Below are 27,378 nucleotides of genomic sequence, written 5' to 3'. Positions count from 1 at the left end.
GCCCTGGGCTATGATCCCACCCCACCCACTCCCCTGGAGTGTTTATATTACAGAAAGTGATTTTCCCCAGGAACTGAGAATCTGAATTAGGAAGGCCAGGCCAGGAAGGAATTCATTCAAGAAATGCTCCCAGAGCCTCTGGCACTCTGCTCTGCATTTCTTCATCTTGTGTCCTTTCTTTGTGCAGTGGGCTGACTATGAGTCATGTATTTGGGTGCTGAGCACTGAGAATTAATTTATGCCTGTTTTTGTTTTTGTTTTTTGCCAAATAACCAAAAACCAGCAGACCCAGCCATGGGGCCTGCATGAGTGAGAAATGCTTCCGTGTCTAAACATCCAGTGTCCTACTTCTGGAAGCTGCCGAACATCACCCTTCTCCCCTGAAGGAGAGGAAGCTGGCAATGGGAGAAATGAGGATTCTAAATTTGGGGTTTTCTGGTTATTCTGAGATCCCCTCTTGAGCCAAGCATGGAGGCTATCCCACCTTCCCTGGGGCCTGTTAGCTTGCAGCCCACTTGAGCTCATGGCCTACAAGGGAGCCACAGCTGGACTCGGCTTTATGTGCCTTTGAAAGACAAGGAAGGCTTTTCACCTTTTTGTTAAGAGTCTGTTTTTTGGTTTGTCTCTTTTTTGCTTTATTCCTTTGTTTTGTTTCTTAAATTCCACAGGTAAGTGAAATCATGTGTTGTCTTTCTCTGACATTTTACTTAGCATTATACCCTCCAGATGCATCCATATTGTTGCAGATGGCAAGATTTCATTCTTGTTATGGCTGAGTAATCTTCCATTGTATGCCTATACCACATCTTCTTGATTCACTCATCTATCAATGAATACTTGAGTTGCTTTCATATTTTGACTATTGTAAATAATGCTGCAATAAACATAGGAGAGTGCATGTATCTTTTGGAATTAGTATTTTCATATTCTTTGGGCAAATTATTACTGAATCCTATGGTAGTCCTATTTTTAATTTTTTAAAAAAGATTTTATTTATTTATTCATGAGACAGAGAGAGAGAGAGAGGCAGAGACACAGGCAGAGGGAGAAGCAGGCCACATGCAAGGAGCCCAACATGGAACTCGATCCTGGGACTCCAGGATCACGCCCTGGGCTAAAGGAGGTGCTAAACTCCTGAGCCACCCAGGCTGCCCTCTATTTTTAATTTTTAAAAAAACATTTTGGGGATCCCTGGGTGGCGCAGCAGTTTGGTGCCTGCTTTTGGCCCAGGGCGCGATCCTGGAGACCCGGGATCGAATCCCACGTTGGGCTCCCAGTGTATAGAGCCTGCTTCTCCCTCTGCCTGTGTCTCTGCCTCTCTCTCTCTCTCTCTGTGTGACTATCATAAATAAATAAAGAATTTAAAAAAATAAAATAAAATAAAAAAAATAAAAACATTTTGTTCATTTATTAATGAGAGACACAGAGAGAGAGGCAGAAGCTCAGGCAGAGGGAGAAGCAGGCCCCCCGTAAGAAGCCCGATGTGGGACTCAATCCTGGACCCCAGGATCATGCCCTGAGCCAAAAGCAGATGCTCAACTGCTGAGCCACCCAGGCATCCCCTTTTTAATTTTTTGAGGAACCTCTGTACTGTTTTCCATACTGACTGCACCAGTTTGCATTCCCATCAACAGTGTATGAGGTTTCCTTTTTCTCCACATCCTTGCCAACACTTGTTTCTGGTATTTTTTATTTTAGCCATTTTGACAGGTGTGAGGTGATACTTCATTGTGGTTTTGATTTACGTTTCCCTAATGATGAGTGATATGTCTGTTGACCATTGTATGTCTTCTTTAAAGAAATGTCTCTTCATGTCTTCTGCCCATCTTTTAATTGGATTATTTGTGTTTTTTTGGTGTTGAGTTGTACAAGTTCTCTATATATTTTGGATACGAAGCCTTTATCAGATATGTCATTTGCAAATATCTTCTCCCATTCAGTAGGTTGTCTTCTGGTTTTGTTGATTATTTCCTTTGCTGTGCAGAAGCTTTTTGTTGTAGTCCCAATAGTTTATTTTTGCTTTTGTTTTCCTTGCAAAAGCAAGGAAATATCTAGAAAAATGTTGCTATGGCCAATGTCAGGGACATTACTACCTATGCCCTCTTCAAGGATTTTTATGGTTTTAGGCCTCACATTTAGGTCTTTAATCCATTTTGAGTTTATTTTTTTTATATTGTGTAAGAAAGTACATCTAGTTTCATAATTTTGCATGTAACTGTCCAGTTTTCTCAACACCGTTTGTTGAAGAGACTATCTTTTTCCAATTACATATTCTTACCTCCTTTGTTGAAGATTAATTGGCCATATAATCATGGATTTATTTCTGGGTTCTCTATTCTGTTCTATTGATATATGTGTCTATTTTTGTGCTAGTACCGTGCTGTTTTGATTACTACAACTTTATAGTAGATCTTGATATCTGGGATTGTGATACCTCCACGTTTGTTTAGTGTAATCTGTTTTCAATTTAGGTTTAAAGGGAGCTAGAGCAATAAACTCAGTGTGTCAGCTAATCTCTTACAAAACAGTCAGCCTTGGGTATTGAAACTTTCAAAACTAACCACTCAAGGAAGTTTTTAGGGGTTGGTTTCTGCAGGCTGAATATCCCTTTCTCATATTCCTTCCCCAACCCCATAAAGAACGTGAAAATAAGTTAGTGTTGAAAATAAATATAGAAAACTAAGAATGAAGAGTGACGAGAAGTTTCAGTGCCTGTTTTGGTCATAGTCACGAGAGCCTCTGTTGCAAGGATGCCTGTCAATGCCTGTCCCCATCCTGGGGTAAGTGGGAGTCTTCCTTAGAGGAAGACGCTGCCTTCTGAAGAGGCCACCCAGCAGAGCACCTCCTTCTGGTGGAAACCATACCCAAACATAAAGGTAGCAGAAAGCACCAGAAAATCCCCAATCCCCCACCTTCTCCCAGCCCCTCTCATAGTATGTCCCACTAAAGTTAGTAATTAACAAGGAAAAAAGAAGCAAAGGTCTTCAGAGCACTCACTATTTGTCTCCAAGTGCTGGAATGTTTAACCCTCACAAAGCCTGATGAGGCAGGTGCTACTATTTTTTCTTTCTTTCTTTTCTAAAGATTTATTTATTTGAGTGAGAGAGCACTTGCACATGTACAAGTAGGGGGAGGGGCAGAGGGAGAGACAGAGGGAGAGAATCTCAAGCAGACTCTCACTGATGGGGGAGGCTGATATAGGGGTTGATCCCACAACCCTGAGATCACGACCTGAGCCGAAACCAAGAGTCAGATGCTCAACCAACTGAGCTGCCCAAGTGCTGTCAGGTGCTACTATTTTCCCCACTTTATTTAACTGATGCTGTAAGAGAGCAGAGACATGGAGTAAGGTCACAGAAGAGGCATGTAGCATCACCAGCATTCAACTCGGGCTCAGTGGCATCAGAGCTCTGTGCTTACCCACCACAGGTGCTAGCTCTGAGAACCAGCAGCCTGGGCTCTCCCGCTTTCTGTGTGGTTGTGGGTGGGTGAGTCATTCTTGGCCTTCGTGGCCTTCACAGGCCTCGGTTTTTCCCTCTGTGAAACTAAGCGATTGGGGAAGTGGACAAAGCCATTCTTGTAGCCTGGGCTCCTATACACAAGAAGACATCAGGTACTGTCTCTAAGTTGTGTGGCCCAACTTGGGGAGAAGCAACCCAAGAGGGTTCATTTCTAAAGGGCTATTAGCTAGTGAACTGGGGTCAGTCACTCCATCTGTGGGGCCTCAGAGATTTAAAACTTCCACTTGAAACCAAGGCAGTATTGCCTCTTCTGACCCAATTCCACTTCTTGCCTGGGCAGTGAAGTTTCCATGGAGGACAGGCTCCATAGGGTCTTTGATAGAGGGCAGGTCAAGATGTGGAAGGTAGGAGAGTGGGCCAGCCCTGGCTGCAGGAGGAACCCACGCTGAGGAACCCAACAAAAGGCCAACTGACTTCTACTGACCTCTGCCAAGTTTTAATGACCTTACCTGAGTGACCTAGCTAATGACCCTGAGTGAATTCCCTCATGTACTGTGCACCACTGTGGTTTCCTTAAAGGTTAGAGCTAACAACAGACCTGCCTTGTAGGTGGATGATCCAGATAAAACTCGTAACACGTTGCCTGGAACATACCACTTAGTCAATGTGAACTGCTACTTAGTAAACGTGAACCCTTTGTCATCTCAGAGGACTAAGGTCAATAGATTGGGGCTTTTGTAAGAAAGCTTTGCTAATGCCCCATTTCATTGGTTTGGGTTCCTTCTTCACAACGAAGAGGGTTGAGTCCTTGTCTCTGGAAGCAGAAAGAAAAGCAAAATGACCTGGGGAGATTTTGCTCAGTCCATAGGGGATTTGGGAGAAGAGCCCCAAGGAACAGATAGGGGTGTGGGCAGCTCTAGAGAAGGGACAAGGTGCCTGGAGGCAAGGTGCCCTTTCGGCCTTGAGGAGAGACTCATGGAATAACTTTCTGTTCCTTGGGAGAGGGAGTCAAGGTAAAGGGCTCTCTCCATGAGGCACTTGACTGACCATATTGGAGTTTGTTGAGAGCTGCCCCTCTGTGAATTCAAAATAGGATCTAAATGAGGGGACTGGGACACCTGGGTGGCTCAGTAGTTGAACGTCTGCCTTCAGCTCAGGTGGTGATCCTGTGATCCCGGGGTCTTAGGATCGAGTCCCACATCAGGCTTCTCACAAGGAGTCTGCTTTTCCCTCTACCTATGTCTCTCATGAATAAATAAATAAAATATTTTTAAAAATAAATAAATAAACTGAGAAGACCGTAGGGCAGGGTCAGTGGAAGAGAGACAGGATTTGTTACTTCTGAGGATTTTCAGACTTTCCTCAGCTGGACACAGTGAGCCTGATATTATTCCATGGTGGTGAGTCAATCTCTGAATAAAAATCTTTGAAGAGAACAGACTAAAGCTGGAAGGGAAGATTGTATTGTATGACTGGGAGTGTATGATGAAACACGATTGGCCTGCATTTAGGTATTTCTTTTTCAGTGCTTTTAACTTGTTGGAAAACTGTGGGTATGATTTTAGCTATCTTTAGGGACCAAATGTTAAAGTGTCCTCCAAACATCCGAAACACCATGCCCCAAAGACTTTCTCTTTGGTGTCAGCCGTTCAAGCGAGGATTCGGCCTTCCACCTTTCCTTCTGTCAAGCCTCATTGTGGCAAATGAAGTCATTGGTTGTCCTCCATTCAAGAAGAAAAATAGCACAGAGGTAGGGCCTTGGGTTCTGTAAAGCCTTATGGAGATCACTTCCAAATCCCGCTGAGGGGGTCCCCCAGTGGCGGGGCGGGGAGCCAATGAGGGGGAGGCAGGAGCAGTGAGGACATTTGCAAGCTCTTGGGACTATGTAAATAAACACCTGAGATGCTCACAGTTTCAGGATCCAAGGATGAGGATCTGAAATCCTTGTTCTCCCTCTTTTTGAGGCTCTCTACAGGCCTAGGGAGGACTCTGTTTACCCCATGGTCAGCTTCCATAGTTAGCTATGGTCATGTGGTTCTGGTGCTGCTCTGTGCTCCACAGAGAACAGCCTCAGATGGAAATCCAAAGCCCTGGTTTTGGGGATCATCTAGGCAACTTCTTAGCTATGTGACCTTAGGCAAGGCACTTAATGGTCCCTGGCACATGGTAGGTGCTCAATGAGTATGGATTCAATTAATTAATAAACAATAGGGACACCTGGGTGGCTCAGTGGTTAAGTGTCTGCCTTTGGCTCAGGTCGTGATCCTGGGATGGAATCCTGCATCAGGCTTCCCGTAGGGAGTCTGCTTCTCCCTCTGCCTATGTTCCTGCCTCTCTCTGTGTCTCTCATGAATAAATAAAATCTTAAAAAACAAATAAACAAACCAGTAAACCACCTATTTGAACCTCAGTTTCCTTATCTGGGAAATGGGGTAATAATGCTTCCCCATAGGCTATGATCATGGAGGTAAAATTGCTTCCTAGAAGTGTTTTTCCAGACTTCCTTGGGCTTCACACGAATCACCTGAGGAACTACTCCGAGTGCAGATTCTGACTCAGTAAGTCTCGGTTGGGTGGGCCTGACGTCTGCATTTCTAGCTAATCCTTAGGGGATGCCTATATAGACCACACTTAGAGTAGCTAGGCCCAAGATTTTAAAGTCCTTGAAGTTATTAACCTTACCTTCTCAGCCCATAGAGCCTGGACAGACTCTAAGGCTAGACTAACCAATTGATCCAGTGTGCCCATCCTGGAGGCGTGTCCTGAGACATGGGATGCTCTGTGTTAGAACCAAGAAAGTCCCAGACAGACTAGAGCAAGATGGTAACCCTAGCAGGATAATGGAAAGGAAGGGTTGCTTTCGGTCTGAGCTGCTTATGTGAACTGGAGGGGGAGAGGGGGGTAGGTAAGGCTGTTTGCTAAGGAGAGGAGCATATTCCCTATTCATCCAGGGAAGTTGGATGACTTGGCCCACATCACAAAGCTTCTTGGGGACACAAGGCTGGGATTACAGCTCCCACCTTCCGACCAGCTCCGTAGTGCTTTGTCCAGCAGTCCTTGCTGCTTTCTCCAGCACATTCCTTCTTATTTGGTGAACACAGCATGTTTATTTATAAATAAGTTTGTTTGGAGCCTAAAATCTGGCAGAGCTGATTTAGCTGTGAAGAGTTCAAATCTTTCCTCTCTTTGTTTTGGTGTGCTTAACTGTGTTTTGTGAACGAAAAATGCCAAGTAATAAAAGCACAATGAGGCCGCTAACGTGGTTTGCAACGCATCAATGCGGCAGCCTCATCATATGCAGATTTATTTTGTATCTCTAGATACTAGATTGGAAACCCACGAAGTTTACTTCCAGGGATTTACAAATCCCAAATAAACAAATAGCTGGGATCTCTTTCCAGACTTTCTCCTGGAAGTAGGATGGGAGGTTGGGAGATGGACCCCTGATGGACAGGCTGCTCCTGTACTCTTTAATGCAGGTCCTTAAAGGAAATACTAGTCATCGGACCAAGGCAGGAGTGGCGATTTGCAGAATGTACTAAAAATTCTTGGCACTTTATTTTGCACACTGCGGAAATCGTAGAAGAAAGTTGCTTTTTATTATTAACACTGAGTGTGGGAGTTCAGGTGGGTTTTTGTTGAGAGGTGGAATGGGGGATAAAGGAGGTGGAGACAGAGGTAGAGAGAGACAGAGAGAAGTTGGCTACATTTTCTCTGTGACTCTACCTGGTGTGGGTTCCCAATGCCAAGGAGTCTGCCCACAACCAGAGAAGTGATCAACTCAAGTGTTGAACACTCTGCTTTTCAGTGTGGTTGGCTGGCAGCTTTTGCCACTGCCTTAAGCCTGAGCACAGCAACAGCTTTATCTGATGTTCTTAGCAATAAAATGCACACATGTGTGCGCATACATGGATGCATGCCTAAATGTATATATACACACACAGGGATACTGTACACAGGGGAGCCCTGTACACAAATTTAAAAGCTTGCCTCCAGTGGGCCATATAGAACTTTGAATAGTGACCAAAGGACATTTTCAACCTTGTGCTCCTGGCTGAGACCTGAAGAAGTGGCCTCTAGCATCACAGGCCTGTAGGGGTTGATGGCTGGGCTCATATGCATTCATGTTCTAGAATCAGAAACCCTGGGACTTCACTGGACAGGTCCATGCATCTGAGGGCAGCGGATTAAAGGTGGTGCTCTCAGCCTGACCTCAGGCCCTCCTCATCCCTGGCCTCTGTGTTCCTCTTCTTTCTCTCACGCTGACTCTCTTAAGAGTTGGCCTTGCTGGACTGTCAGCCAAACAGTGGAAGGTTGATCACAAGACCTCTGTGTCTCCTTCTGGTCACTCATTCTCTAAGTAAGCCCCTTTCTCTGGCTATCCAGCTAACCTGCTCTAAACCTTGGAGTAAAAGTCCTGCATCCATGAGACGCTTATTTTATCACAGATCCTAAGGGTAGCTGGGAACCAGCATTAACTCTGTGAGATGCCTGGCTCTGTATCTTGGGAGCACTGGACTATGTGTTTTGGCTTGAGAAGTCCAAAGACTCTTAATATCCAGTGACACATCCTTAGCTCTTTTTGCTGTAAACAAACCAGGCCACCTGCTGCCTTTACCACTGTCATCACTGGGGTCAGTCAGGCTTGCTCTGACCTGGCCAGAGGCATCTTGAAACTTTCTCCAGCTAGAGTGGTTACGGCAGAGGCCTCACCAAATCCCTATACCTTTCTTCACTCTCAGTGCTTTTTCCTTTTAGGAATCCAGAACAGTGGGCAGAGCTCCCACTGGGAAGAAGCTTGCTGGAGTTTGGGAGCAGAGCAAATAAATGGTGCTGTGCCCTACATTTGGCCATGATAGGAACTGCCCCGCTGGCCCTTTTAGACACATAAAGGTCATAGATGCTTTGCTCATCAGGCAAGGGCAAAAATCACCCTCCTGCCGGCTGGGAGTGCTGGGAGCCCAGATCATTTTAGCGCCTGGCTGCTCTTCTCTCATTAAGACAGTTCAGTTACAGACCTTTCTGTCCTTTAGAAGCTTGGAAAGAACCCTATTCTCTTGGCTGCACTGTCTTTTTTCTTTCTCACATTCTGACCCTCCCTATAGCTCTTCCTTGTCTGGTTTATGTAATATATATATATATATATATATATCAAGTGTTTGGAAGTGTCTGGTTATTCGCAGACTCCCTACCCCCCACCTCAGGAGGCCTTGTACTGAAACCAACTTCTTTTTTTGCAATGTCACCCGGCGACGTGCATAAAAGGACGTGACTACGACGTAGAGACGGATTTAACATTTATTTGCTGCTGATATTCTTTACTTTGAATGAGGTTGAGCTATAGATTTTAATTTTAAATGCTCTTCAGAAGCAGCCCCAACTCATCCCTGGGACAGAATTCCCTTAAAACCAAGGTTAAGTTTGGGAGCCTAAAACACTTTTTTCCAAAAGCTTCCGGCAGAGCTGGGGAGATGGAAGCCACCTTCTAGGTCAAGGTTTTCCATAGAAAGCCCCTCCTTCCCACGCCAGCTTCCGCTGTCCCATCCATTCCAGCAGCTTTGCTCCTCAACAGAATCCAGCTGAAGTCCCCTGCTGAGTTTGTCTCCAGAAGCCCTCCTGGTACCCGGCTTCTTCTCTTTAATGGCTATAAAAATCTAGCTCAGAGGAGGAAAAGTACAAGTCTGGCAGGCCCTGCCTTTGAAGGTACTTCCTGGCGCTGACAGCAGGACGAGCCAGGGAACATGATGGACACCAAATGTGCCTCAGAATCTAGAGCCCCTACGGCCGTGGATGCAGCCGTGGCCAGCACAGCTTGCCAGGCCAAGGCTGGGCCGCAGTTGGGGTGAAGCCCATGATGCAGGCTGCACACACGTTCAATGCAGACGGACTGGTTCTCAGCAGAAAGGGTAATTCTAGGGAGTAAAGCCTAAAAATGCAACTCCTCCCCACACCAGTTCTTTCCTCTCCTCCCATTTGGCTTTCCTCGATGACGACACACCAGCCAAAGCCATGGCTGTGTTTCACAGATGGCCAGAACTTCTTCAGACTTCCAGAGCCACCAAGGCTGGGGCAAAATATACTGCATCCATAGCCATGAGGACCAGCTCTGGAGTCTATGGACCCTGCAAGGCTGTGGCCCCAATCTAGAGTCTTGTTCTCTGTGTCATAGGGAAAGGCCTTAGGTGACTGGAATAGGGCATCTGGCCATCTCCAGGTGGGAGGGGCCTCTGGGATCCACGGAGGAGACCATTGAGAGACCCAGAAGGGGAGACTGCTCCCATCAAAATGGGATGAAATTAGTTGTTGTCCCTTAAAAACCTCTTGTGGTTGCTTTTTTGCCCCTTGCTCCAGGACGTGGTATGTGATGGCCACACTATGGCTCTGGTACCATAAGCCACGGTCTCATCTCCATCTTCACAGGGGATGTTCAGAGGAAGCCAAGAAAAGTCACTTCTTTGCTTTGACTGGTCTTTTTTGGGGGTCCTGGGGTCTTCTTTCCTATCCTTCCATGGAGACACCTGGTGCTCTCAACACTGCTCAGCCTCCACAAAGCCCTCCTTCTCATGGCCGGAGGGCTCGACCTCCGTGTAGGTGGAGTGGTTGGGGTGGTTGCGGAATTTCACTGCTGGCCAGCGGTGAGGTCTCCGCTGTGGGGGGCATGACACAGAGTCAGCAGGCATGGCCTCACCCACCTGGGACCCCCGACCCCCACCCCAGGGACAGTGCTGAGCACCAAGACTCTCTTTACAAGGTCTGGGGTGAGGGGGTACTATGAGCCAGTGGAGTTCAACCCCACTCTGCAGAAGCCTCCCTCCTACTGTGATCCCTCAACTGCTAGGAGCCTTGCTGGGTGCCCAAGGAGTTTGGGAGGAGATCATTTTACCCCTCACGGCATGGACTGTAGGACACAGGTAATAAGAGCCTTAGCAACATCCCGAGTAGAACCCTGAGACTGTGAAAAGTGAGGCAGTGGGTAAGAGAAGGAATGATCTGGGAGGTTCTGGAAATGCCAAGATAACCCTCCAGACAGTGCAGGCCCTGCAGCAGAGTCAGCTGAGGAGCTGAGTTGGCTGGGGAGCTGATGAACATGCACATTCCTGGGCCCATTTCAGACCTGCTCCATCAGCATCTCTGTGGCTGGGATCTGCAGTCCCCTGGGTGATACCCAGTGGGGCTAAAACTCAAGGCTGACGGGTGAGGCCTTACAAGAAATAGGGGTTTCTTTTCTTCTTTTTAAATTTTTATTTATTTATGATAGTCACAGAGAGAGAGGGAGAGAGAGAGAGAGGCAGAGACACAGGCAGAGGGAGAAGCAGGCTCCATGCACCGGGAGCCCAATGTGGGACTCGATCCCGGGTCTCCAGGATCGCGCCCTGGGCCAGAGGCAGGTGCCAACTGCTGCGCCACCCAGGGATCCCAAAACAGGGGTTTCTAACCAAAGAGGAGGAGGATACCTGTGTCTGAGTGAGGCACTCAGTGGGCCTGTGATCCTCGTGCGGGAGGCTGCAGGCACAGAGGCAGCAGCACTGGACCACAAGCCAAGCTGGATCATGGGCTCAGAGCAGGGGACGGGAGCAGGTGCTTGAAAGAAATGTGGCCAGGAGCGTGGCCCAGAGAGAAAGGGGCTGATGGGATGCCTTTGTAGCTCAGTGGCTGAGAGTTTGCCTTTGGCTCAGGTTGTGACCCTACGGTCCTGGAATCGAGTCCCACATTGGGCTCCCCACAGGGAGCCTGCTTCTCCCTCTGCCTGTGTCTCTGACTCTCTCTGTGTCTCTCATGAATAAATAAATAAAATCTTTAAAAAATAAAATAAATAAAATAACAAAATAAAATTTAAAGAGAAAGGGGCTGGCTTTTACTCCCCAGGCTATACTTGAACTGGTTCTTCCAAATTCTGAGACATTCCAAACCATAGCATCCTCAATGAAAGCTCCCAGAGAGCAACTCTTATGATTACCAAGTCTCATCAGTTCTAACCTAAAAACCCACACAGCAGTCAAAGAAGCAGAGATCTGAGTTCCACTATGGCTTTGAATGAACACCAGGCCTGGAATCTGGGGGGTTGAGAGATCACCAAGCATTAAAGATTGGCTGCACGATTCCTAGTGATTTCTTTCTTTCCTCTGGAGAATCTTCTGATTTTCACAAATGGGGGTGGGGGGCAAAAGGCAGATGGATGGGCTGTTCAACAGGATGGAAGGGGTGCACCCTCCTGGGGGAGTCCTGGGGGCTACAAGGACACCAGCCAGTGCACAGTGTGCCAGGATAGAGTCAATGAAGGTCCCTCAGGAAGGAACAGGAGTCAGGCATGTGGGCATGAGGGATGAGGTGGGGCCAGGCAGGCACCCCGTGGCCGGGGGAATGCTGATGGGGAGGCAGATGGCAGAGCTATGGCCAAATGCTACACTGACCTCGATGAAGAAGAGCGCAGCATTGGAGGTGGGGTGGCCGTTGATGTAAATCCCAGCTAGGATGATGGCTGCCACCAGGAGGACCGCCAGCACGATGCCTACGATGGTGCCCAGATGCACAGGAGGGCCCTTTGTCTTGGGGGACAGGTTGTTCTGAAGGCCTGTGGAGAGACCGGCAGGGTTGGGGGTGGCTACAGGGGAGCAGGGGAGGTGGGAACACAAAGTCCCAGGTTGTGACAAAATCTCTGAGGAGAAGACCAGCAGAACCTTTGGGTCTGCTTATGAAACATGTACATAGGTAGAGTGGGAGTGAGTAGAATCATGAGTATGGCATTAATGTTGGACTTGGCAAGGTTCTGGTGGTTTTCCAAGATCACTTAAAAGTTGCCCAAATGTTTACTAAGGATCATAAGAGAAGTTCTATCCAATACCCATGCCACTTAAGTGCTTCTGGGGAGTTCTCAAAGGTTATGTGATGGTGAAGAGTTTTGGATCTGGAGTATGGCTACCTGGTTCAAATCTAGGCTCTGGTACTTACTAGCTGTGTGACCTTGGACAAATTACATAACCTCCCTGTGCCTCTGCTTTCACTTCTGTAAAACAAGGATAATAATGACCACCTAATAGGATTAGTGTTAAAACCCTAAGGGTTAAAACCAGATCATTCAACTGCTGAAGACCAGGGCTGGTATCTCAGATGACCTCAATAAGTATTAGCTATTTTGATAACAAAGTGACAATATTTTCACCTGTCACTGTCTCCTATCAGACTGTGGCCTCCTGGAAGGCAAGGGCAGTGTCTTACTCACCTCTCTGTCCTTAGCTCATAGAAAAAATGGCAGGCCCCATGGTAGGAGCTCAATAAAAGAGTGAACCAGGTCCTCTGAGGGCTAATAAACCAGCAGGCAATCTCTGAGAACATCCTGAGCATTTGAAATATATCCCACAGAGGACACTGAGTATTGCCATAGACTATCAAGCTGGAAGGTCATCCAGTACTACCCCTTTCTTGTATGACCAGAAATACAGAGAGTTGAATTGATTTGCTCCAAGGACAGAGTCGGCCAGTCACTAAGAAACTATATTGCCATATTACCTTGAGTGGCTACTTGCTTTTTCTCCCTACCCTAAAGGGATGTGGAGACAATAAAGCAGAAAAGATAGAGGAGCATATAAGTAAACGAAATATCAAATACTTTTTTACATGGCTAACAGGTAGAATGGTAATCAACAGGAAGTGGGGACTTTTAATAGGACATTGCATGCATCCCAGTCAATGTTCTCCCCTTCCCTTCTTCTCTGCAAGCAGAAGAAACCCAAGAGAGAAACTGCTGGGGCACTCCAGCACATGGTTAGTGCCACCATCTACCAACAGGTGGGACAGGTGAGGTGACACGCCCCAAGCTAGCCTCCTCTGACCTGGTAGTCAGCCCACAGTGACCCTGGAGATCTGATGATCAGGATTTGGGCTGAGTGCATGGTACAGAGCGAGAGGAATGTGGCCCAGCCCCTACTCCTCACTGCCGCCCTAGACACAATGCACACTCACACCTGCTGCCCACAGAGCGGTAATGGCTTCATCTCTGGTGGAAGACTGCATCAAACCCTGCTGTCTCAATGGCCTCTTCTCCGCTGCGGGAACCCAAGATAACAAACCCCAGTCCCTAGAGTTGGAAGGTATTTTCATCTCCACTGTGCAGCGGTTGTAGCAAAGGCCCGAGCTGGCTCTGGATGAGGGGCAGGAGCACGGGGCCATGTCACATCATCAGAGAGGAGATTGTTCCTCACAGTTAATCTTGGGAGCAAAGGACCCCAACTTCTGGTACCCTATAAAAAGTGGGGTGGATGGACAACTTTTGCGTACGTTTTGCCAACCCAGGCAGGGAATCAAAGGAAACTGGATGTGGGAGAAACTGGTCTCTAGTCCTCATTGACTGGGAGGCCCATGGGGACAAGAGTTGAGGCCAATGGTGACAAGCCCCACGCTGCCGTGCCTACTAAGCCCTTCCTTCCTCCTCTCACTCCTTTCAGGGCAGTGACCAGTCCAGACAGATCTCTGGAGGTTCCTGGCTGATAAAAACTGTCTAGAGGCAGACTGTTCCCTCAATCTCATGGGCCCAGGAGCCCAGCCCAGGGTCTGGAAGCTCAGGTTGCTGTCGTTGCAGTCCTCCCCACCTCAGAACAGTAATAAAGAGGCCAGGTGACTGCTGCACCCTCTTCTGGGGGCGGCAGGGGGCTTCCAAGAGGCAGTGGGTCTGATGCGGAGTGGCAGGTAGCTCTGTACTCACCGTCGTCTCCTCCTGCATAGGGATTCAACTTGGTGTCATCTTCAAAGAGAAAGAGAAGGTGTAAGATTAGTGGAATCATTATGGCTTTGGTCGCTGTAGGTACAGACAGGACTTGAGGGAGATTTAGTCCAACCTTGAATTTTATGTTTGTTCTTTTTTACTTTTTAAAGATTTTATGTTTAAGTCATCTGTACACCCAATGTGGGGCTCAAGCCCATAACCTTGAGATCAAGAGTCTCACGCTCTATCAGCTGAACCACCCAGGCACCCTTAATCCTTCATTTTAGAGGCAAAGAAAGGGAAGCACAGAGAGGGGAAGGTGACTTGCTTGAAGTCACACAGCAGTGTAATTGTAGAAGTCTCCAAACAAGCCAACTTTTCCTAGTCTCCTGTTCTTTCATTCAAGCAATATTTATTGGATGTTTACTACTGAGTTGAGCACCGGGAGTAGGCACTGGGGGGAGACATGGTTTCTGCCCTCAGCGAATTAACAAAGGAGGGAGATGGAGTGAAAATTAAAACTCAGCATAATGAAGCTCTGATTGGGGGCCTCACCCAGACAATGGGTGTCAGGATAGAGGGGTGAAATATGGGGCTGGGGTAAAGTGTTCCAAACAGAGGAAAAAGCATGAGCAAAGGCCCCAAGTCAGTAGTTGGGAATAAAAAGCACTACAGTGTAGTTGGAAGGCAGAGAGGGTGTGAGTGGAGCACGGTGACAGATGAGGCTGGGGGTGGGGTGGGTGCCTCCAAAGCCAAGGTGAGGACCTTGCCCGTTTTCCTAAGGGGAACCAGGAAGCTGAGGAAGGACTGGGTGGGGTAGGGTGGTACCACAAATGCAAATCCGCTTGAAGACCTCCTCTGGTGCACAACTTGGAGAAAAGATTTCATGCCTGTAACTCTTTCTACACCACCAGGTGTGTGTCCTGTGGCTTCCTCAAGAAGTTCCACTGGCTGACCCTTCCTGTGAGTCTTCCCCCACAGATTCTTGTGGGGAACAGCAAGCAAGAGTTCTATGTCAGGAAAATGCTCTAAAGGACTGAGGCTTACTGCTTCAAAGCCCCAAAACATGAAACAAATGGAACAATCCACAATTTATAGCTTGTACATTTTGTGCCTCTTCCCCTCCTGCACCTCCACCACCCATTTTAAAGGCCTTTACTGGGGGCACCTGGGTGGCTTTGGCTTTGGCCTTTGGCTCAGATCATGATTCCAGGGTTCTGGAAGCATGATTCCTTATGCTTCTCCCTTTGCCCCCTCACCCTTCTCATGCTCTCTCTCACTTTCAAATAAATTAAAATAATTTTTTTTAAAAAAGGCTTTTTTCTGGCTTCCCTTTTGCTCACAGATGTTCAAAGCTCTTCACAATTTGTTCCCAGTCTTCTTTCCTCTTGTTCTTCTCCATGACTCAACACCATGGCAGTGGCCATAACGAAGCTGCCCAAGGCTCCCCAGAACTTGGAGACCTCTTAGACCTCTGAGCCATTGAATAAACTGTTCCTCCTGGAGGGGATGCCCTTCCTCTCCTTCACTATTCCTTCTTCAAAAGTCCCACCCCTGAGGGGAGCCTGGGTGGCTCAGTCTGTTAAATGTCTAACTCTTGGTTTCCACTCAGGTCTGAGATCTTGAGATGGAGCCCTGTGTGTTCCTTGCTCAGTGGGGAGTCTGCTTCTCCTTCTGCCTCTGCCCCTCCCTCCACTGTGCTCTCTCTGTCTCTCAAGTAAATAGATAAAATCTTAAAAAAAAAAAAAAAAGACCTCGAAGAAATATATTTTTTGTTCAGTAAAAACAGGATAGAATTCCAGTGTTCCTAGCCACAAAGGACCAATTCCCCCTGAGAAGTGAACAGTGGGGATTCAAAAATTTGAAAACATTTGGGGAAAGGGGAAAATTGGCTTTCTGCTAATTGGCAAATGTTCCAGGGGGACTCTGTTTTCATTGTAATGAGCTGTATTGTATGTACATGTGTGTGGACCAGAGTCTCTGCTGAGTTTATAAGGCTCAGAAAAGATGGCTGATAAAATCTTGGTTTTTGTTAATTTACCTCAGTAAAAGCCCATTGGAACTAAAAAAAAAAAAAAAAAAAAAAAAAAAATCCCTCTCTAGAGGAAAGAGAACCAGGTGGAGGGAAGAAAATTAGAAAGTAGACTTCTTTGAATATATCTGCTTCTATAGATTTGACTTTGGAACCATGTAAAGCAAAATTTAATTACTAAATAATTATTTTAAAATCCAATGTAAAAAGCACCTCTAAAAAGTCAAAGTAAAATGAAACGAAGTTGTAGACTTCTAACAGAAAGACGTTTTCTTTTGGAATTTCAACAAACAGGGACTAAAAACAACTCTGAGTCTATTTTGTTACTGCAAGATGAAAATAATGAACTGGCTAATCAAACTGGCCAACATCACCCTCAGCATCATTGGGAAAATTAACTTGATTCAAATCCATCTGTTCCAAATCTAGACCACTGAAAATCCACCATAGCCCCAGTCCACATCTACCACTGGCAGACAAAAAGACTTAGTGCCACCTACAGCCAGTCCCTCCCACAGTGACTGAAGGTGACGCTGTGCCCACAGCAGCTTTTCTCCCACTCACCCAGGGCTGGTTCCCAGCTGCCATCTTGTTGGGGGTCCATGGAATGCAAACTGGCTCCCTAATCAATGGATTGCAGTCATAGCCCAGAAAGACTCACACAGTGAAGAAATGAGTGTGACAGGTACTGAAAGAGTGGCTATTTTTTCTGAGTTAGTTGTCACTTCTTGCTGTTGTCATTGTGTTCTACTCTGTTCAGCTGCTCATCACATGAGCCCTTGTGCTGCACACAGTTCCTCCGGGTGAGGGCCTGGCTCTCCTTGTAATAAAACACACAGGCTCTGTGGCAGCTGCTGCCACCCAGAGATCACGCTGGTTCTCTTCAGTGGGTGGCGCTCAATTGCAAGTGAACAAGGTTTAAAATCCAGCCCCCCTACCTCCTGCCCCCTTGGCCCTCTCTGCTCCTGTGCTTGGCTGGTGCCAGAGGAGTCCGTGCACCCTCTAGCAGCCCGCTCCCACTAACTCCTCTGCTCTCTGGCTCTGCCCTGGCAAGGCGGGTCACTTTTGGCTGTATCCCTTTCGTTCACATCTCCCTGTACCCCAAGATAGACCATGTGAGATAACCTTTAACTCCTGGGCTGGATTACCAACTTCCTGTCTCTTCTTTTTCCTTTTTCATTTAATTCATTTGAGAATATATGCTCTCAATACCTGCACCGTATCCTGCTCCTTGCTAATCCTGGACAATATCAGAATAATGGAAGCTACCCCATCTGCCTTGCATTTCACCCCTTCACTATTTTTTCCAATCCCCCGGATCCACAAAGACCTTTAAAATTTTTTTCAGCACCAAGAAAAGCAGTCAAGGGGCAAGATCGCTGCTTTTAAGCCAGGTGAGACCTGATTCCACCTTTTCCTGGCAGTGTGACCCTGGGCAAGTCACTGACCTCCCTGAACCATAATGGCTCCTCTATAAAATGAGGTATGACAGCATCAGCATGAGGATTGTTAGAAGGACCAAGTGAGTGCTGATGCCTGCATAATGTTAGCACCCTACCTGGCACATGGTCAGGACCCTCAAAATGTCAGCTCGCCTATCATTTGCTCCCTCCTCTAGGACTTCCTCCTGGCCAGACCCATGGGTCTGGTTCTCCGGTTCTCTAGGCTGCAGTGAGAAAGGTAGGAGGCACCGTGGAAAGAATATTCCACCACTTATTTTTCAGGTAACCCCGAATAACTGACTTTGCCCCTATGGGCCCATTTCCATATTTCTCTGATGGGCTGAATATTTTAAAACATTTGCCTTGGGATACCTGAGTGGCTCAGTGGTTGAGCATCTGCCTTTGGCTCAGGTTGTGATCCCGGGGTCCTGGGATCGAGTCCCACATCAGGTTCCCATGGAGAGCCTGCTTCTGCCTCTGCCTCTCTCTCGCTATCTCTCATGAATAAATAAATAAAATCTTTTTTAAAAAGAAAGAGAAAGAAAGAAAGACGGACAGACAGACCAGGCAAGCTTTGGCTCACATCTGAGTGTGGACTCAGTTCATACCTGCTACAGGGCTGATAAGACCTCACAGGCTCTGTGAGGACTGCTATTACGATTACCTGAGGTGGCCTACAAAGAACAGCTGGCCCTGGGCTGGGATGTTAGCTTTCTCCTTGCCACGGTGAATCCCATCCCACAGTCCTGCCGTAGGCCAGCACTCTGGCTGGAGTCTGGGTATGAAGTCCACTTGCTTCAAACCCGGCCCTGCCTCTCCCTAGCAAGTGACTCCAGCTCTCCAGGCCCCTGGTCCCTCATCTGTGAAAGTCGAGGCAATTCCTGTTCCCTGATAGAATCCCTGTCCAGCAGCTGTGATGCTCCAGGGTGGTAGCCCTGCCCCATGGCTACTCTCCCTTGCTGCTCCCCACCCAGGCTCTGGCCTCACCTTCAGTGGTGAGGCTATCGATGAAGAGGGAGGAGGAGGTGGTGGTGAGGTCGCCGTCAAATGGACTGAAGGAGCTGTTGGGGGAGGCTGAGTCGTGGCCCTCGTCCTGGAAGTCCTCACATGTCTTTCCCTCCGCCTGCAAGAGAGACCCAGCCCTGCAGTCCCTCACCGGCAGGCAGGCTACACACAAAATAGCCCTCAAACGGGAGGATGGAAGGAGCACCTCCATCCCTCAGGTGCCAGAAAACTTAAGATTCCAGTGCATGGTTCAAGTGTGGCAAATGAACCGGGGCGAGGCCCTGAGTGCATTTGAGCTTTCCACTTTATCCTGAAAACGTCTTATCTTCCAAGGCAATTTATCTGTCAGCTGCTTCGAATCCTTCCTCGAGGAAGGAGCCGAGATGCCAATCTTAAACAAATAAAGCAAATCCGTACATCCGCCACAGCCAATGTCAGAAGTGGGCTGCTAGACAGGATTTCTATTCGGGCCAGAGAAAGCTCATCCAGCCTTACTAATAACGGCAGTGCTGAGCGCACAGTGTGGGGTCTGGGGGCTTATGTTTTGAAACTTTCATATCCCACCAGTTGTGAGAGGCAGGTCAAGTCATTAAATCTTTCTCTGCTCCAGTTTTCCTGTTCTGAGCAGGGGTGCAGGGGGTGGGGTGGGAGGTGGGGAGGGCACTGGCCCCTAACTCCTGGGGCTGTTCGGATTAAATCAGAGCAGGTGTAGGGCAGCATGCAGTGAAGTGCTGGGCATACCAATGTGCTCCTATGGCAAGAAGGGAGGGAGGGGGAAAGGACGCATGGGTGAATGGACCTCCTGCCCCCTTTGCCCCCTTTGCCTCCTGTACCCTTTGCTGGTACAAGGTGTAAGAATAGGATGCTCCCCACCCAGAATCAAAATATTGAGCATTCTAGAAGACTCCATCAATGAGAAGGAACCTGTATGGGATTCTAAATGGGAGGAGGTGCCTGGAACAATCCTCCTCACTCCCAGGAAAATCTGCCTCCCTGAAAATCCTGAGGGCTGGAGCCAGGGCAGCTGCTCCGAGGATGTCACCAGCCTCCCAGAGGATCCAGCTGTGGCCAACACCATGCCCAACGTACCTCTGCAAGCACCAAAAGCGCTCCCAGAGAGCTGTCTGCCCAAGACCAAGTCACCAGAAGTGCTTTTCTTAGGAACCCAGAGAACCCTCTAAAATCTCCCAAGTCTGATCTAACTGGCTCAGAGCAGTCTGAGAAACAAGTCCCAGATGGAGAGGAGAATTTCGCCAAGAGCCAAAGATGCCTTGGGAAGAGCTACTGGGGGAGGGGCCTGCTGGCAGCCCTATCTGTTCCCCACAGCTGGACTCACTGAAGCTTCTTACCTCCTGGGCACAGCCGTAGGCCAGCCACTCCTGGCGGTAGCGGTCAAAACCACTGGAGCATCTGCAAGGGGACCAAAAGGTAAGAAGTGTGATGGATTGACAGAGAAGCCCTCCCCTTCATTCCACTCTGCGCCCCCCCCCCAGTTCATTAACAGCTCTCCGATGATGATGGCAAGGAGGGGGCCGATCTCCCAGGGCTGCAGTGATCAAGACCACTGGGCAGGTGCCCTCCTCAGCACCAGACAGCTCTGGGATCGCAAGCCCAGCCCCCTTCCCCAAATACTCCTTCCTCAGAAGGAAGGGAGGCTGTCTGTGGCATCTCCACTCTCCCCCACACCCACCTCCCCAGGACCAGGGCCACATCTGTCCAGATGAGTGTATAGGGAGCTAGAAGGACTGCACAACCTCAAATGAACTTTAAGATCCTCTTGGCTCTAGGCTGCTATGAAACGGCTGAGAATCCAGGGAATTCACACAAATGTCTTCTGGGGAAAGTCTCGCTTATTCACAGATAATCCTCGTCTTTCTTGGGGGAGAGACCTAAACTTGACAAGCAGAGGCTGGGCTGAAGGTGGACATCTGCAGATTTAGCCCATATCTCCTTGTGTGATCATTAAAGGGCAGAAATGAGGGTCTTGCCAGAGGCTAGGAGAGATGAAAACCTGGCTGGCCAGCATCCCAGGAAAGGACACTATGCAGCTCCACTGGCTGGAAGATGCCAAGAACTTCCCTAGGGAAGGGGTGGGGGTATGAGAATGAACCAGAGAATGTTCTCCATGCTCGAATTTCCATTCTTCACTCTGGTGCCAAGGGAATCCACTAAGCCCTACTTAAGCTCTGGGACATCTGCATGGGAAGGATAATATCATGAGCCACCAGTGCTGAGAAAGGATTCATGGCTAGTTAATTTTCTTCACCAGCAACCGCCCACCCATCTGCCGGAGACCTGGTGAGGCGGAGGATTTCTGAGCACTGTCAGTGTTTTCTTCTGAAGATGCCTCCTCAGGGTCTGGGATGCTTCTCCTACAGCTGGGACAGCCGAACTAAGCCATCCTCCTCCCCTGACACCCCCCGGTCCTTTGTGCCCACTACTTTGGAGCACAGAGGATTAGGGGGTCTATTGGGGGCTGGAAACTAAAGTTTTTTTGCAAGCCAAACTAACTGCTTCTTTCAAGGACTGAGTCTTTGATATAGGTCTAAGAGCATCACATTCTAAGCCCTGAGCCAACCAACCCAGATGCAGAGAAAGGCATGAGACATGGCCTCTATTGAGTGCCTCCTGAATGCCAGGTGCTGCCCCAGCCATATGCTACTCCTGTACTATATCATGGGACCCTCACGGTGATGCTGTAAAGCAAAGACTAAGGCCTTCATTCCCTTGGCCAAATCCTGGAGTTAAGGCCATGCTGAGACTCCGGAGTGGGCCCTTGGGGTTGGGGCTGGGGGTGCAATGTGGGATGAAAGGAAGATACCATTACCGAAGTGAAATTGTCTAAACCAGATCCAGCCCCTGGGTAAGGAGGGGAAGCTCTGGGAGGCTGCGGAAGGCAGAGTGGGTGGCGAGGAAGGGGAAGCTGAGAACCCACAGGGTGATTGCAAGCAGCTGTTGGTGGGAGACACCCCAATGGCCAGTCCCTCAGCATCAGCCCTGCCCACTGGCTCTTTAGGGACCTGGGGTCAGCTCTCAGTTGGTGCCGAGGCTCCAGAGAGCTGGCAAAGAGAGGGCCGTGCTAGGGTGAGCCCAGGCCCATGGGCATTGGGGAACAGGATTTCAGCCCCACATCAACCTCACTTGCTCCCTGCTGGAGCTTCTCTGTCCCAGAGCTGACATGACCACAGCAAAGGCAATGTCCACACTCAAGGCCTTGCCCTACCCCACCCCTTGCCCTCTCCCTCCCTCATTAAACTGTCATGGTCTCTGGCTTTGGGCGTATGTTTTAAATGGGGATGTGTCAGTGTGAGGGTTCTGCTTTCATCTGACCCATTTTAAAGTTCTCATGGCTCAGCTCTGGTTGGACGCTGAGTCATGTGGTGGCAGCCAGCCCCAGGATCCCAGGGCTCATCTGAGGTCATCTGGGCTATCTCTCCATGCTGAGACAGTGGCTCAGAAACTTGAGAGTGTATTAGAAGGACCACGCTGCAAAGCTGCGCTCCAGGAAGAAACAACGTGGGTTCTACCCTAGGTATTCTCTCTGAGGCTCCATGCCTTTTGTGCACAGGGCCTTGGACACTTTGCAAAAATACTCTTTGGTAGGTTGAGAAATTAAAATGATGGCATATTCCTCACCCATCTTTCCCCAGGTCACATACCCACAGCCCATTTTACAGGGAAAATAAACTAAGGCCCCAGGAGAGTGAATAAGAGCACAGCTGGTGGGAAGAACACTCAGGAACCCCTCTCCTCCTGGCCTGGGCTGTGTCCTGTGCTGGGCAGGCCGCCTGTGAAGGCAGAAGCTTCTATTTCTGCACCGGGATATTTGAAAGCAGCGAAGGAAACGCTGACAGATGCACCACAGCTGCAAGGAATGCGGAGACTCTATAATTTGCAATTTGCAAGATTGCCCTGGTAGGCTCTCGGAGTTCATAGGGCTTCCCACTCTCATGAGAGCTCGAGTCCCCACAGAAATGCTTTTTTTCCCCCTCCTGCTATTTATCTTGGATGGATGAACAGGGCTCAAATTGTGAGTCTAATCTGTAAGGAAATGATTTCAGAACAAGGAGTGAAAGATGAGTTGGATTTAAGAACTTTATCCTTGAACCCAAATCTCATCCAGAATTTTCCCTGTTTCCAGAACCAAGCTAACACAGCTTTGTGGCCTGCCCTAACCTTCCACAGATGCCCACAATTTCCATACCCCCAGTTTTCAGGAAATCCCATTACAGCCTGACAAAGATCTTAAGGTGATGTATGAGGGTCACGGGGCTCTCCTCCAATGGCAATGGGACTCTGGAGCTGGCAGGCCTCACATTTGTTTGCAGATGAGGCGCCATGTTGAAATGCAGGCTCCTGGGCTCGCCTCCCAGAGATCCTGATACGGGGGTCTGGGGTGGGCCCCAGGAATCTGCATATTTAACACGAGACCCAGCTGATCCTGGGATCCTCCCAGCTATGGACCATTCTTCTAGAAGTGGTGCCGAGGGATGAACCAACCCTTCCAGTATGTGAGGACAAGCTGCAGTAGATGGGATCTCTGAATGGTCTTCCAGAAACTTAGAAACTGGGACCCTGTAGCATAGTCCCCTTGATTGGTCACAGGCCTCAGGGAAAAATTCACTCCTGTGACATTCTAGTCCTCGGGGGCACAGCAGACTAGCTAGAGAGACTCTCATGTTGGCAGCCAGGTCCTGAGGCACAGGGAGGGGGCGGGGCCTCCCTCTGTCCCTCCCCCACAGCCCACTCGTGGGAACCAAAGGCTCAGCCTGGGCACACACCTCTGCAGGACATGGCACCAGCTGCAGTTGAAGGTCAGGTCCGAGGACACACAGGTGTCACAGCTCCGATGCTGCAGGCAGGCTGCAAGAGAGAAGGCGGTTGTCCCTCAACAGCATACCCTCCCCCATGGACCTCCATGGACCTCTGAAAGGCACAACTCTCCCAAATGCTGGGCCCTTACAGAGCTACGAAGTCTTTGTGTAGCAGGGACCCTCGTGGTCATTAATGCCACCCTCACTTGAGTCCAGCCCTGATTCTTCCATCTTTTTCTCCCTCCTCCCCTGTCCTCCTTCCTCCTTCCATAACCGGGGGGTCGGGCCCCGAGCTGGTGCTGAGGATTGCACAGTGAGTCCCGGTACCTGCCTTCTTGGGCCTTACAGTCCTAGGGGCAGACAGACACCAAACAGATCATCAAACAGACAGAACTACATAATTATCATTGTGATGAGGCTTGTGAAGAAAACTTACAGGGGCCTCGAAGCATGGACCAAGGGATCTCACCTACTTTGGGAAGTTATTCTGCTGGGCTGTTGCCCGCAATTACAGGAGTGAAAGGATTCTTTCTCTTGAGATACGTGTGACATAAACATCGTGTGCATTAAGGATGTATGACACACTGATTTGATACCTTTATATTGCAACATGATTGCCATTGTAGGGTTAGCTACCAGGCTGCTACCTCACATGAGTATTATTTCCTCTTGTGGTAGGAACAAGTAAGAGCTAGTCTTCTAGCAAGTTTAATGTTTATAATATGCTTTTGTTGGCTATAATCACAGAAAAGGATGTTTAAGATGTTCTGGTTTGCCCCCGCCCCAACCAGTGCTAGCTGGGAGCACCCCCATTCCCTCACATTCCGCCCATGTTGGGGGGATTGGCACCAGAAATCCTCCCCGGGCCTGTCTCTTCCTCCTCACTCTCCTCCTCACTCACCTGCTCCCAGGGAAGCCTGAGCACTGCTGTTTGTGAGGGTAAACCAGGCATTCATAATTCCATTCCTTTCTTCTCCCTCTCCTCTTGGAATTGACCTACCCTGGGATGGGGGGTGGGGGACCATGTGGATCTCTCTGCTCACTTGGGTTCACATGTCCTACTTGGGGAGTTCCCGAACCTCACTGTGCCTCAGTTCCTCATTTATAAAACAGGGATCCTGATGCTCTCTGCTTGGTACACGTGCAGTGAGGATGAAATGAGGTAACACTGGAGAGGGTCTGTGACAGTGCGGGCCATATGCTGAGCCCAGTAAGTGCTGCTAGTGACTGTGTGATCTTACTCGTTCTCTGCAGTGTACCTACCAGGTATTCATCCACTCATTCATTCATGCATGCATTCATTCATTCTTCCTCTTTTTTAAAAAAGATTTATTTATATCAGAGAGAGAGAGAGAGAAAGAGAGTGCGAGCTTAGGGAGGGGCAGAGGGAGAAGGAGAGAAAGAATCCTCAAGCAGACTCCCTGCTGAGTGCAGAGCCCGACAGGGGCTCAATCCCTAGACCCCCGAGATCATGACCTGAGCTGAAATGAAGAGTGGGACCCTTATCCAGTTGAGCCACCCAGGCATCCGCCGATTCATTCTTTCAAGAAATATTTATTGAGTGCCTGCCACAGGCAGACACTGTCCCAGCTGCTGGAGATGCACGGATGAACAGGGAAAGACAGACAGACCAGCTGTCTGCATGGATTCTGCAGTCTAGCACAGGAGATGGCCAACAACACACAGACAACAGAATCTAGACTAGGGTTTCTGGCAGTGGGCTGTGAAAAAAGTGGCACAGGATGGGGAGGCAGGATGGCCATGGAGGTATGTTCTATTTGGGGAGGTTGGCGAAGGCGACTGAGGAGAAGTCATTTGGGCAGAGATTGAGAAAAGGGAAGAAGCAAGCCTGGAAGAGGAGAATTCCAAGCAGAAAAGACGTTGAATGTAGAGGTTCAGGAGGAGCATGTTCTAGCCATGTTCCCAACAGCAGCCATAATGCTAATGGCCTGGGCAGAGTGGACAAGCTGTGGAGCATAGGCATGAGGAGGAGCCACAGCTGGGGCCTGGCCTGGAGCAGGGCTGGAGAGCAGAGGAGTTAGTGGGAGCGGGCTGCTAGAGGGTGCACGGACTCCTCTGGCACCAGCCAAGCACAGGAGCAGAGAGGGCCAAGGGGGCAGGAGGTAGGGGGGCTGGATTTTAAACCTTGTTCACTTGCAATTGAGCGCCACCCACTGATGATCACCCAGCGTGATCTCTGGGTGGCAGCAGCTGCCACAGAGCCTGTGTGTTTTATTACAAGGAGAGCCAGGCCCTCACCCGGAGGAACTGTGTGCAGCACAAGGGCTCATGTGATGAGCAGCTGAACAGAATAGAACACAATGACAACAGCAAGAAGTGACAACTAACTCAGAAAAAATAGCCACTTTCAATACTTGTCACACCCATTTCTTCACTGTGTGAGTCTTTCTGGGCTATGACTGCAATCCATTGATTAGGGAGCCAGTTTGCATTCCATGGACCCCCAACAAGATGGCAGCTGGGAACCAGCCCTGGGTGAGTGGGAGAAAAGCTGCTGTGGGCACAGAGTCACCTTCAGTCACTGTGGGAGGGACTGGCTGTAGGTGGCACTGTGTCCTTTCAGTAGAAGAGCTCTCCAGCTGTTCTGTGTGCTGCTGTATCCAGGGCACCTAGAACAGCACCTGGCGTGTGGTAGGCAGTTTACAAATGTTTATAGAATTGATGGATTGGCAGTTTTGATAGCCCTGTTTTACAGGAGACGGAACTGAGAAGACTTAGAGAGTCAGGGAGCTAGGGGCGGCAGGTCTGGGTTTGAACTGAGGTCTGCGGGAGCCAAAACCCTGAGCTCTTAGCCTTGAGGTCCCAGTGGGGGCTTCCCTGCCCCAGCGCCCACCCTGAGCCTGTGCCACCTTTTCATGTGTCTTCCAGAAGAGTGACCAGGAGGAATCAGCCACAGAGTGCAATGGCTTGGAGAAAGACCATCCATATCTCTGGAAGAATCTGGCTAAGTCCTGCCCTACCCAAAGGTAAGGGAGAAATCCTGCATGGGGGTGGGGGAGATGCAGAGTTTTCTCAGGCCCAAGTTAACCGGCCTTCCAGGGGTTCAAATCATAGCTGCATAGGTCCCATAGCGCTGACCCTGCCCCATCTACTGTACCCACATAGGCAACCACATGGGAGCCCACAGCCTGCTCATTCCCAGTGGCTCTGGAGGCTCCTTAAAAGGCTCTAGGCAAACTGGCCCTGAGAAAAAAGCCTGGGAGCCTCGGTGGGGTATGAGTACAACCCACTGACCTTTATTTCTCATCTGAATTTCAGATGTCCTGAGTGCTATTAAATGCTCACAAAATTCACTGGAGGGGTGGGAAGTGGCTGAAATGTACAGACAGTGTCCCAGAAATGATTCCCAAGACGCTTCACTTCCGCCCAGGCAGCTACCCTGCCCTTGGATGTCCTTGCTCCTAAGTGCAGTTTATTCAAGTTCTAGAACTTGAGGTTTGCCCTTAGCAGTCCTTGAGGAACCCCTGCTTCTCAGGCCCGGGTCTCCTCTGCATAGAAAGAGGACAGCTGGGGTAGGGATGGGGCTGTGACCAGCAGGGGGTCCTAGTTGTGTGACCCCCATGGTGTGTGTGTCCTTCCTCTTTCCCAGGGGAAGACACCTGCTGAGTTCTGCTGAGACAGACCTAGTGTTCAAGAACTTTCCTCCTCCCCTTCTTCTTTCTCCACCCACCCTGCTTCCAGAACCTCCAGGGAAGAAGAAGGGAAGGCAAGGCAAGAAATGCCCCAGAAGGCAAGGAGAAGGGGTCCCTGGAATGGAGTGCCGCATGGAGTGCCCTGGGAAAATACCTGAAGGGAGCCTGCCTCTCCCTCTGCCTATGTCTCTGCCTCTCTCTGTTTCTCATGAATAAATGCATAAAATCTTTTAAAAAAATAAAAATGCAAGAACAGGGGACACCTGGCTGGC

The 27,378-nt window shown here is 49.1% G+C and overlaps 1 protein-coding gene and 1 long non-coding RNA gene across 3 annotated transcripts in view; one reads left to right on the top strand and one right to left on the bottom strand.

Annotated features, from left to right (window-relative positions):
* Nucleotides 1-8,741: 8,741 nt before the first annotated feature.
* Nucleotides 8,742-27,378, bottom strand: part of PLXDC1 (plexin domain containing 1) — a 61,349-nt gene continuing 42,712 nt past the window's right edge. The window contains exons 9-14 of the mRNA XM_038547458.1: nt 23,421-23,502; nt 19,989-20,049; nt 18,622-18,757; nt 14,161-14,199; nt 11,873-12,033; nt 8,742-10,108 (exon numbers count right to left, since the gene is read on the bottom strand). Coding sequence (XP_038403386.1) covers nt 9,989-10,108; nt 11,873-12,033; nt 14,161-14,199; nt 18,622-18,757; nt 19,989-20,049; nt 23,421-23,502 — 599 coding nt within the window. The 3' untranslated portion in view covers nt 8,742-9,988. The remainder of the gene's footprint in view (nt 10,109-11,872; nt 12,034-14,160; nt 14,200-18,621; nt 18,758-19,988; nt 20,050-23,420; nt 23,503-27,378) is intronic.
* Nucleotides 19,565-27,366, top strand: LOC102151805. Of its 2 annotated transcripts, none has more exons than XR_005364429.1 (3): nt 19,565-20,067; nt 26,343-26,440; nt 27,156-27,366. It is a non-coding gene; the product is annotated as an uncharacterized LOC102151805 (long non-coding RNA). The 2 variants fall into 2 exon arrangements; XR_005364428.1 differs by having other exon boundaries at nt 27,064-27,366.

Source organism: Canis lupus, chromosome 9 (genome assembly GCF_011100685.1).
Source record: "Canis lupus familiaris isolate Mischka breed German Shepherd chromosome 9, alternate assembly UU_Cfam_GSD_1.0, whole genome shotgun sequence".
Lineage (NCBI taxonomy): Eukaryota > Metazoa > Chordata > Mammalia > Carnivora > Canidae > Canis > Canis lupus.
This window is presented reverse-complemented; position numbering and strand designations above follow the sequence as displayed.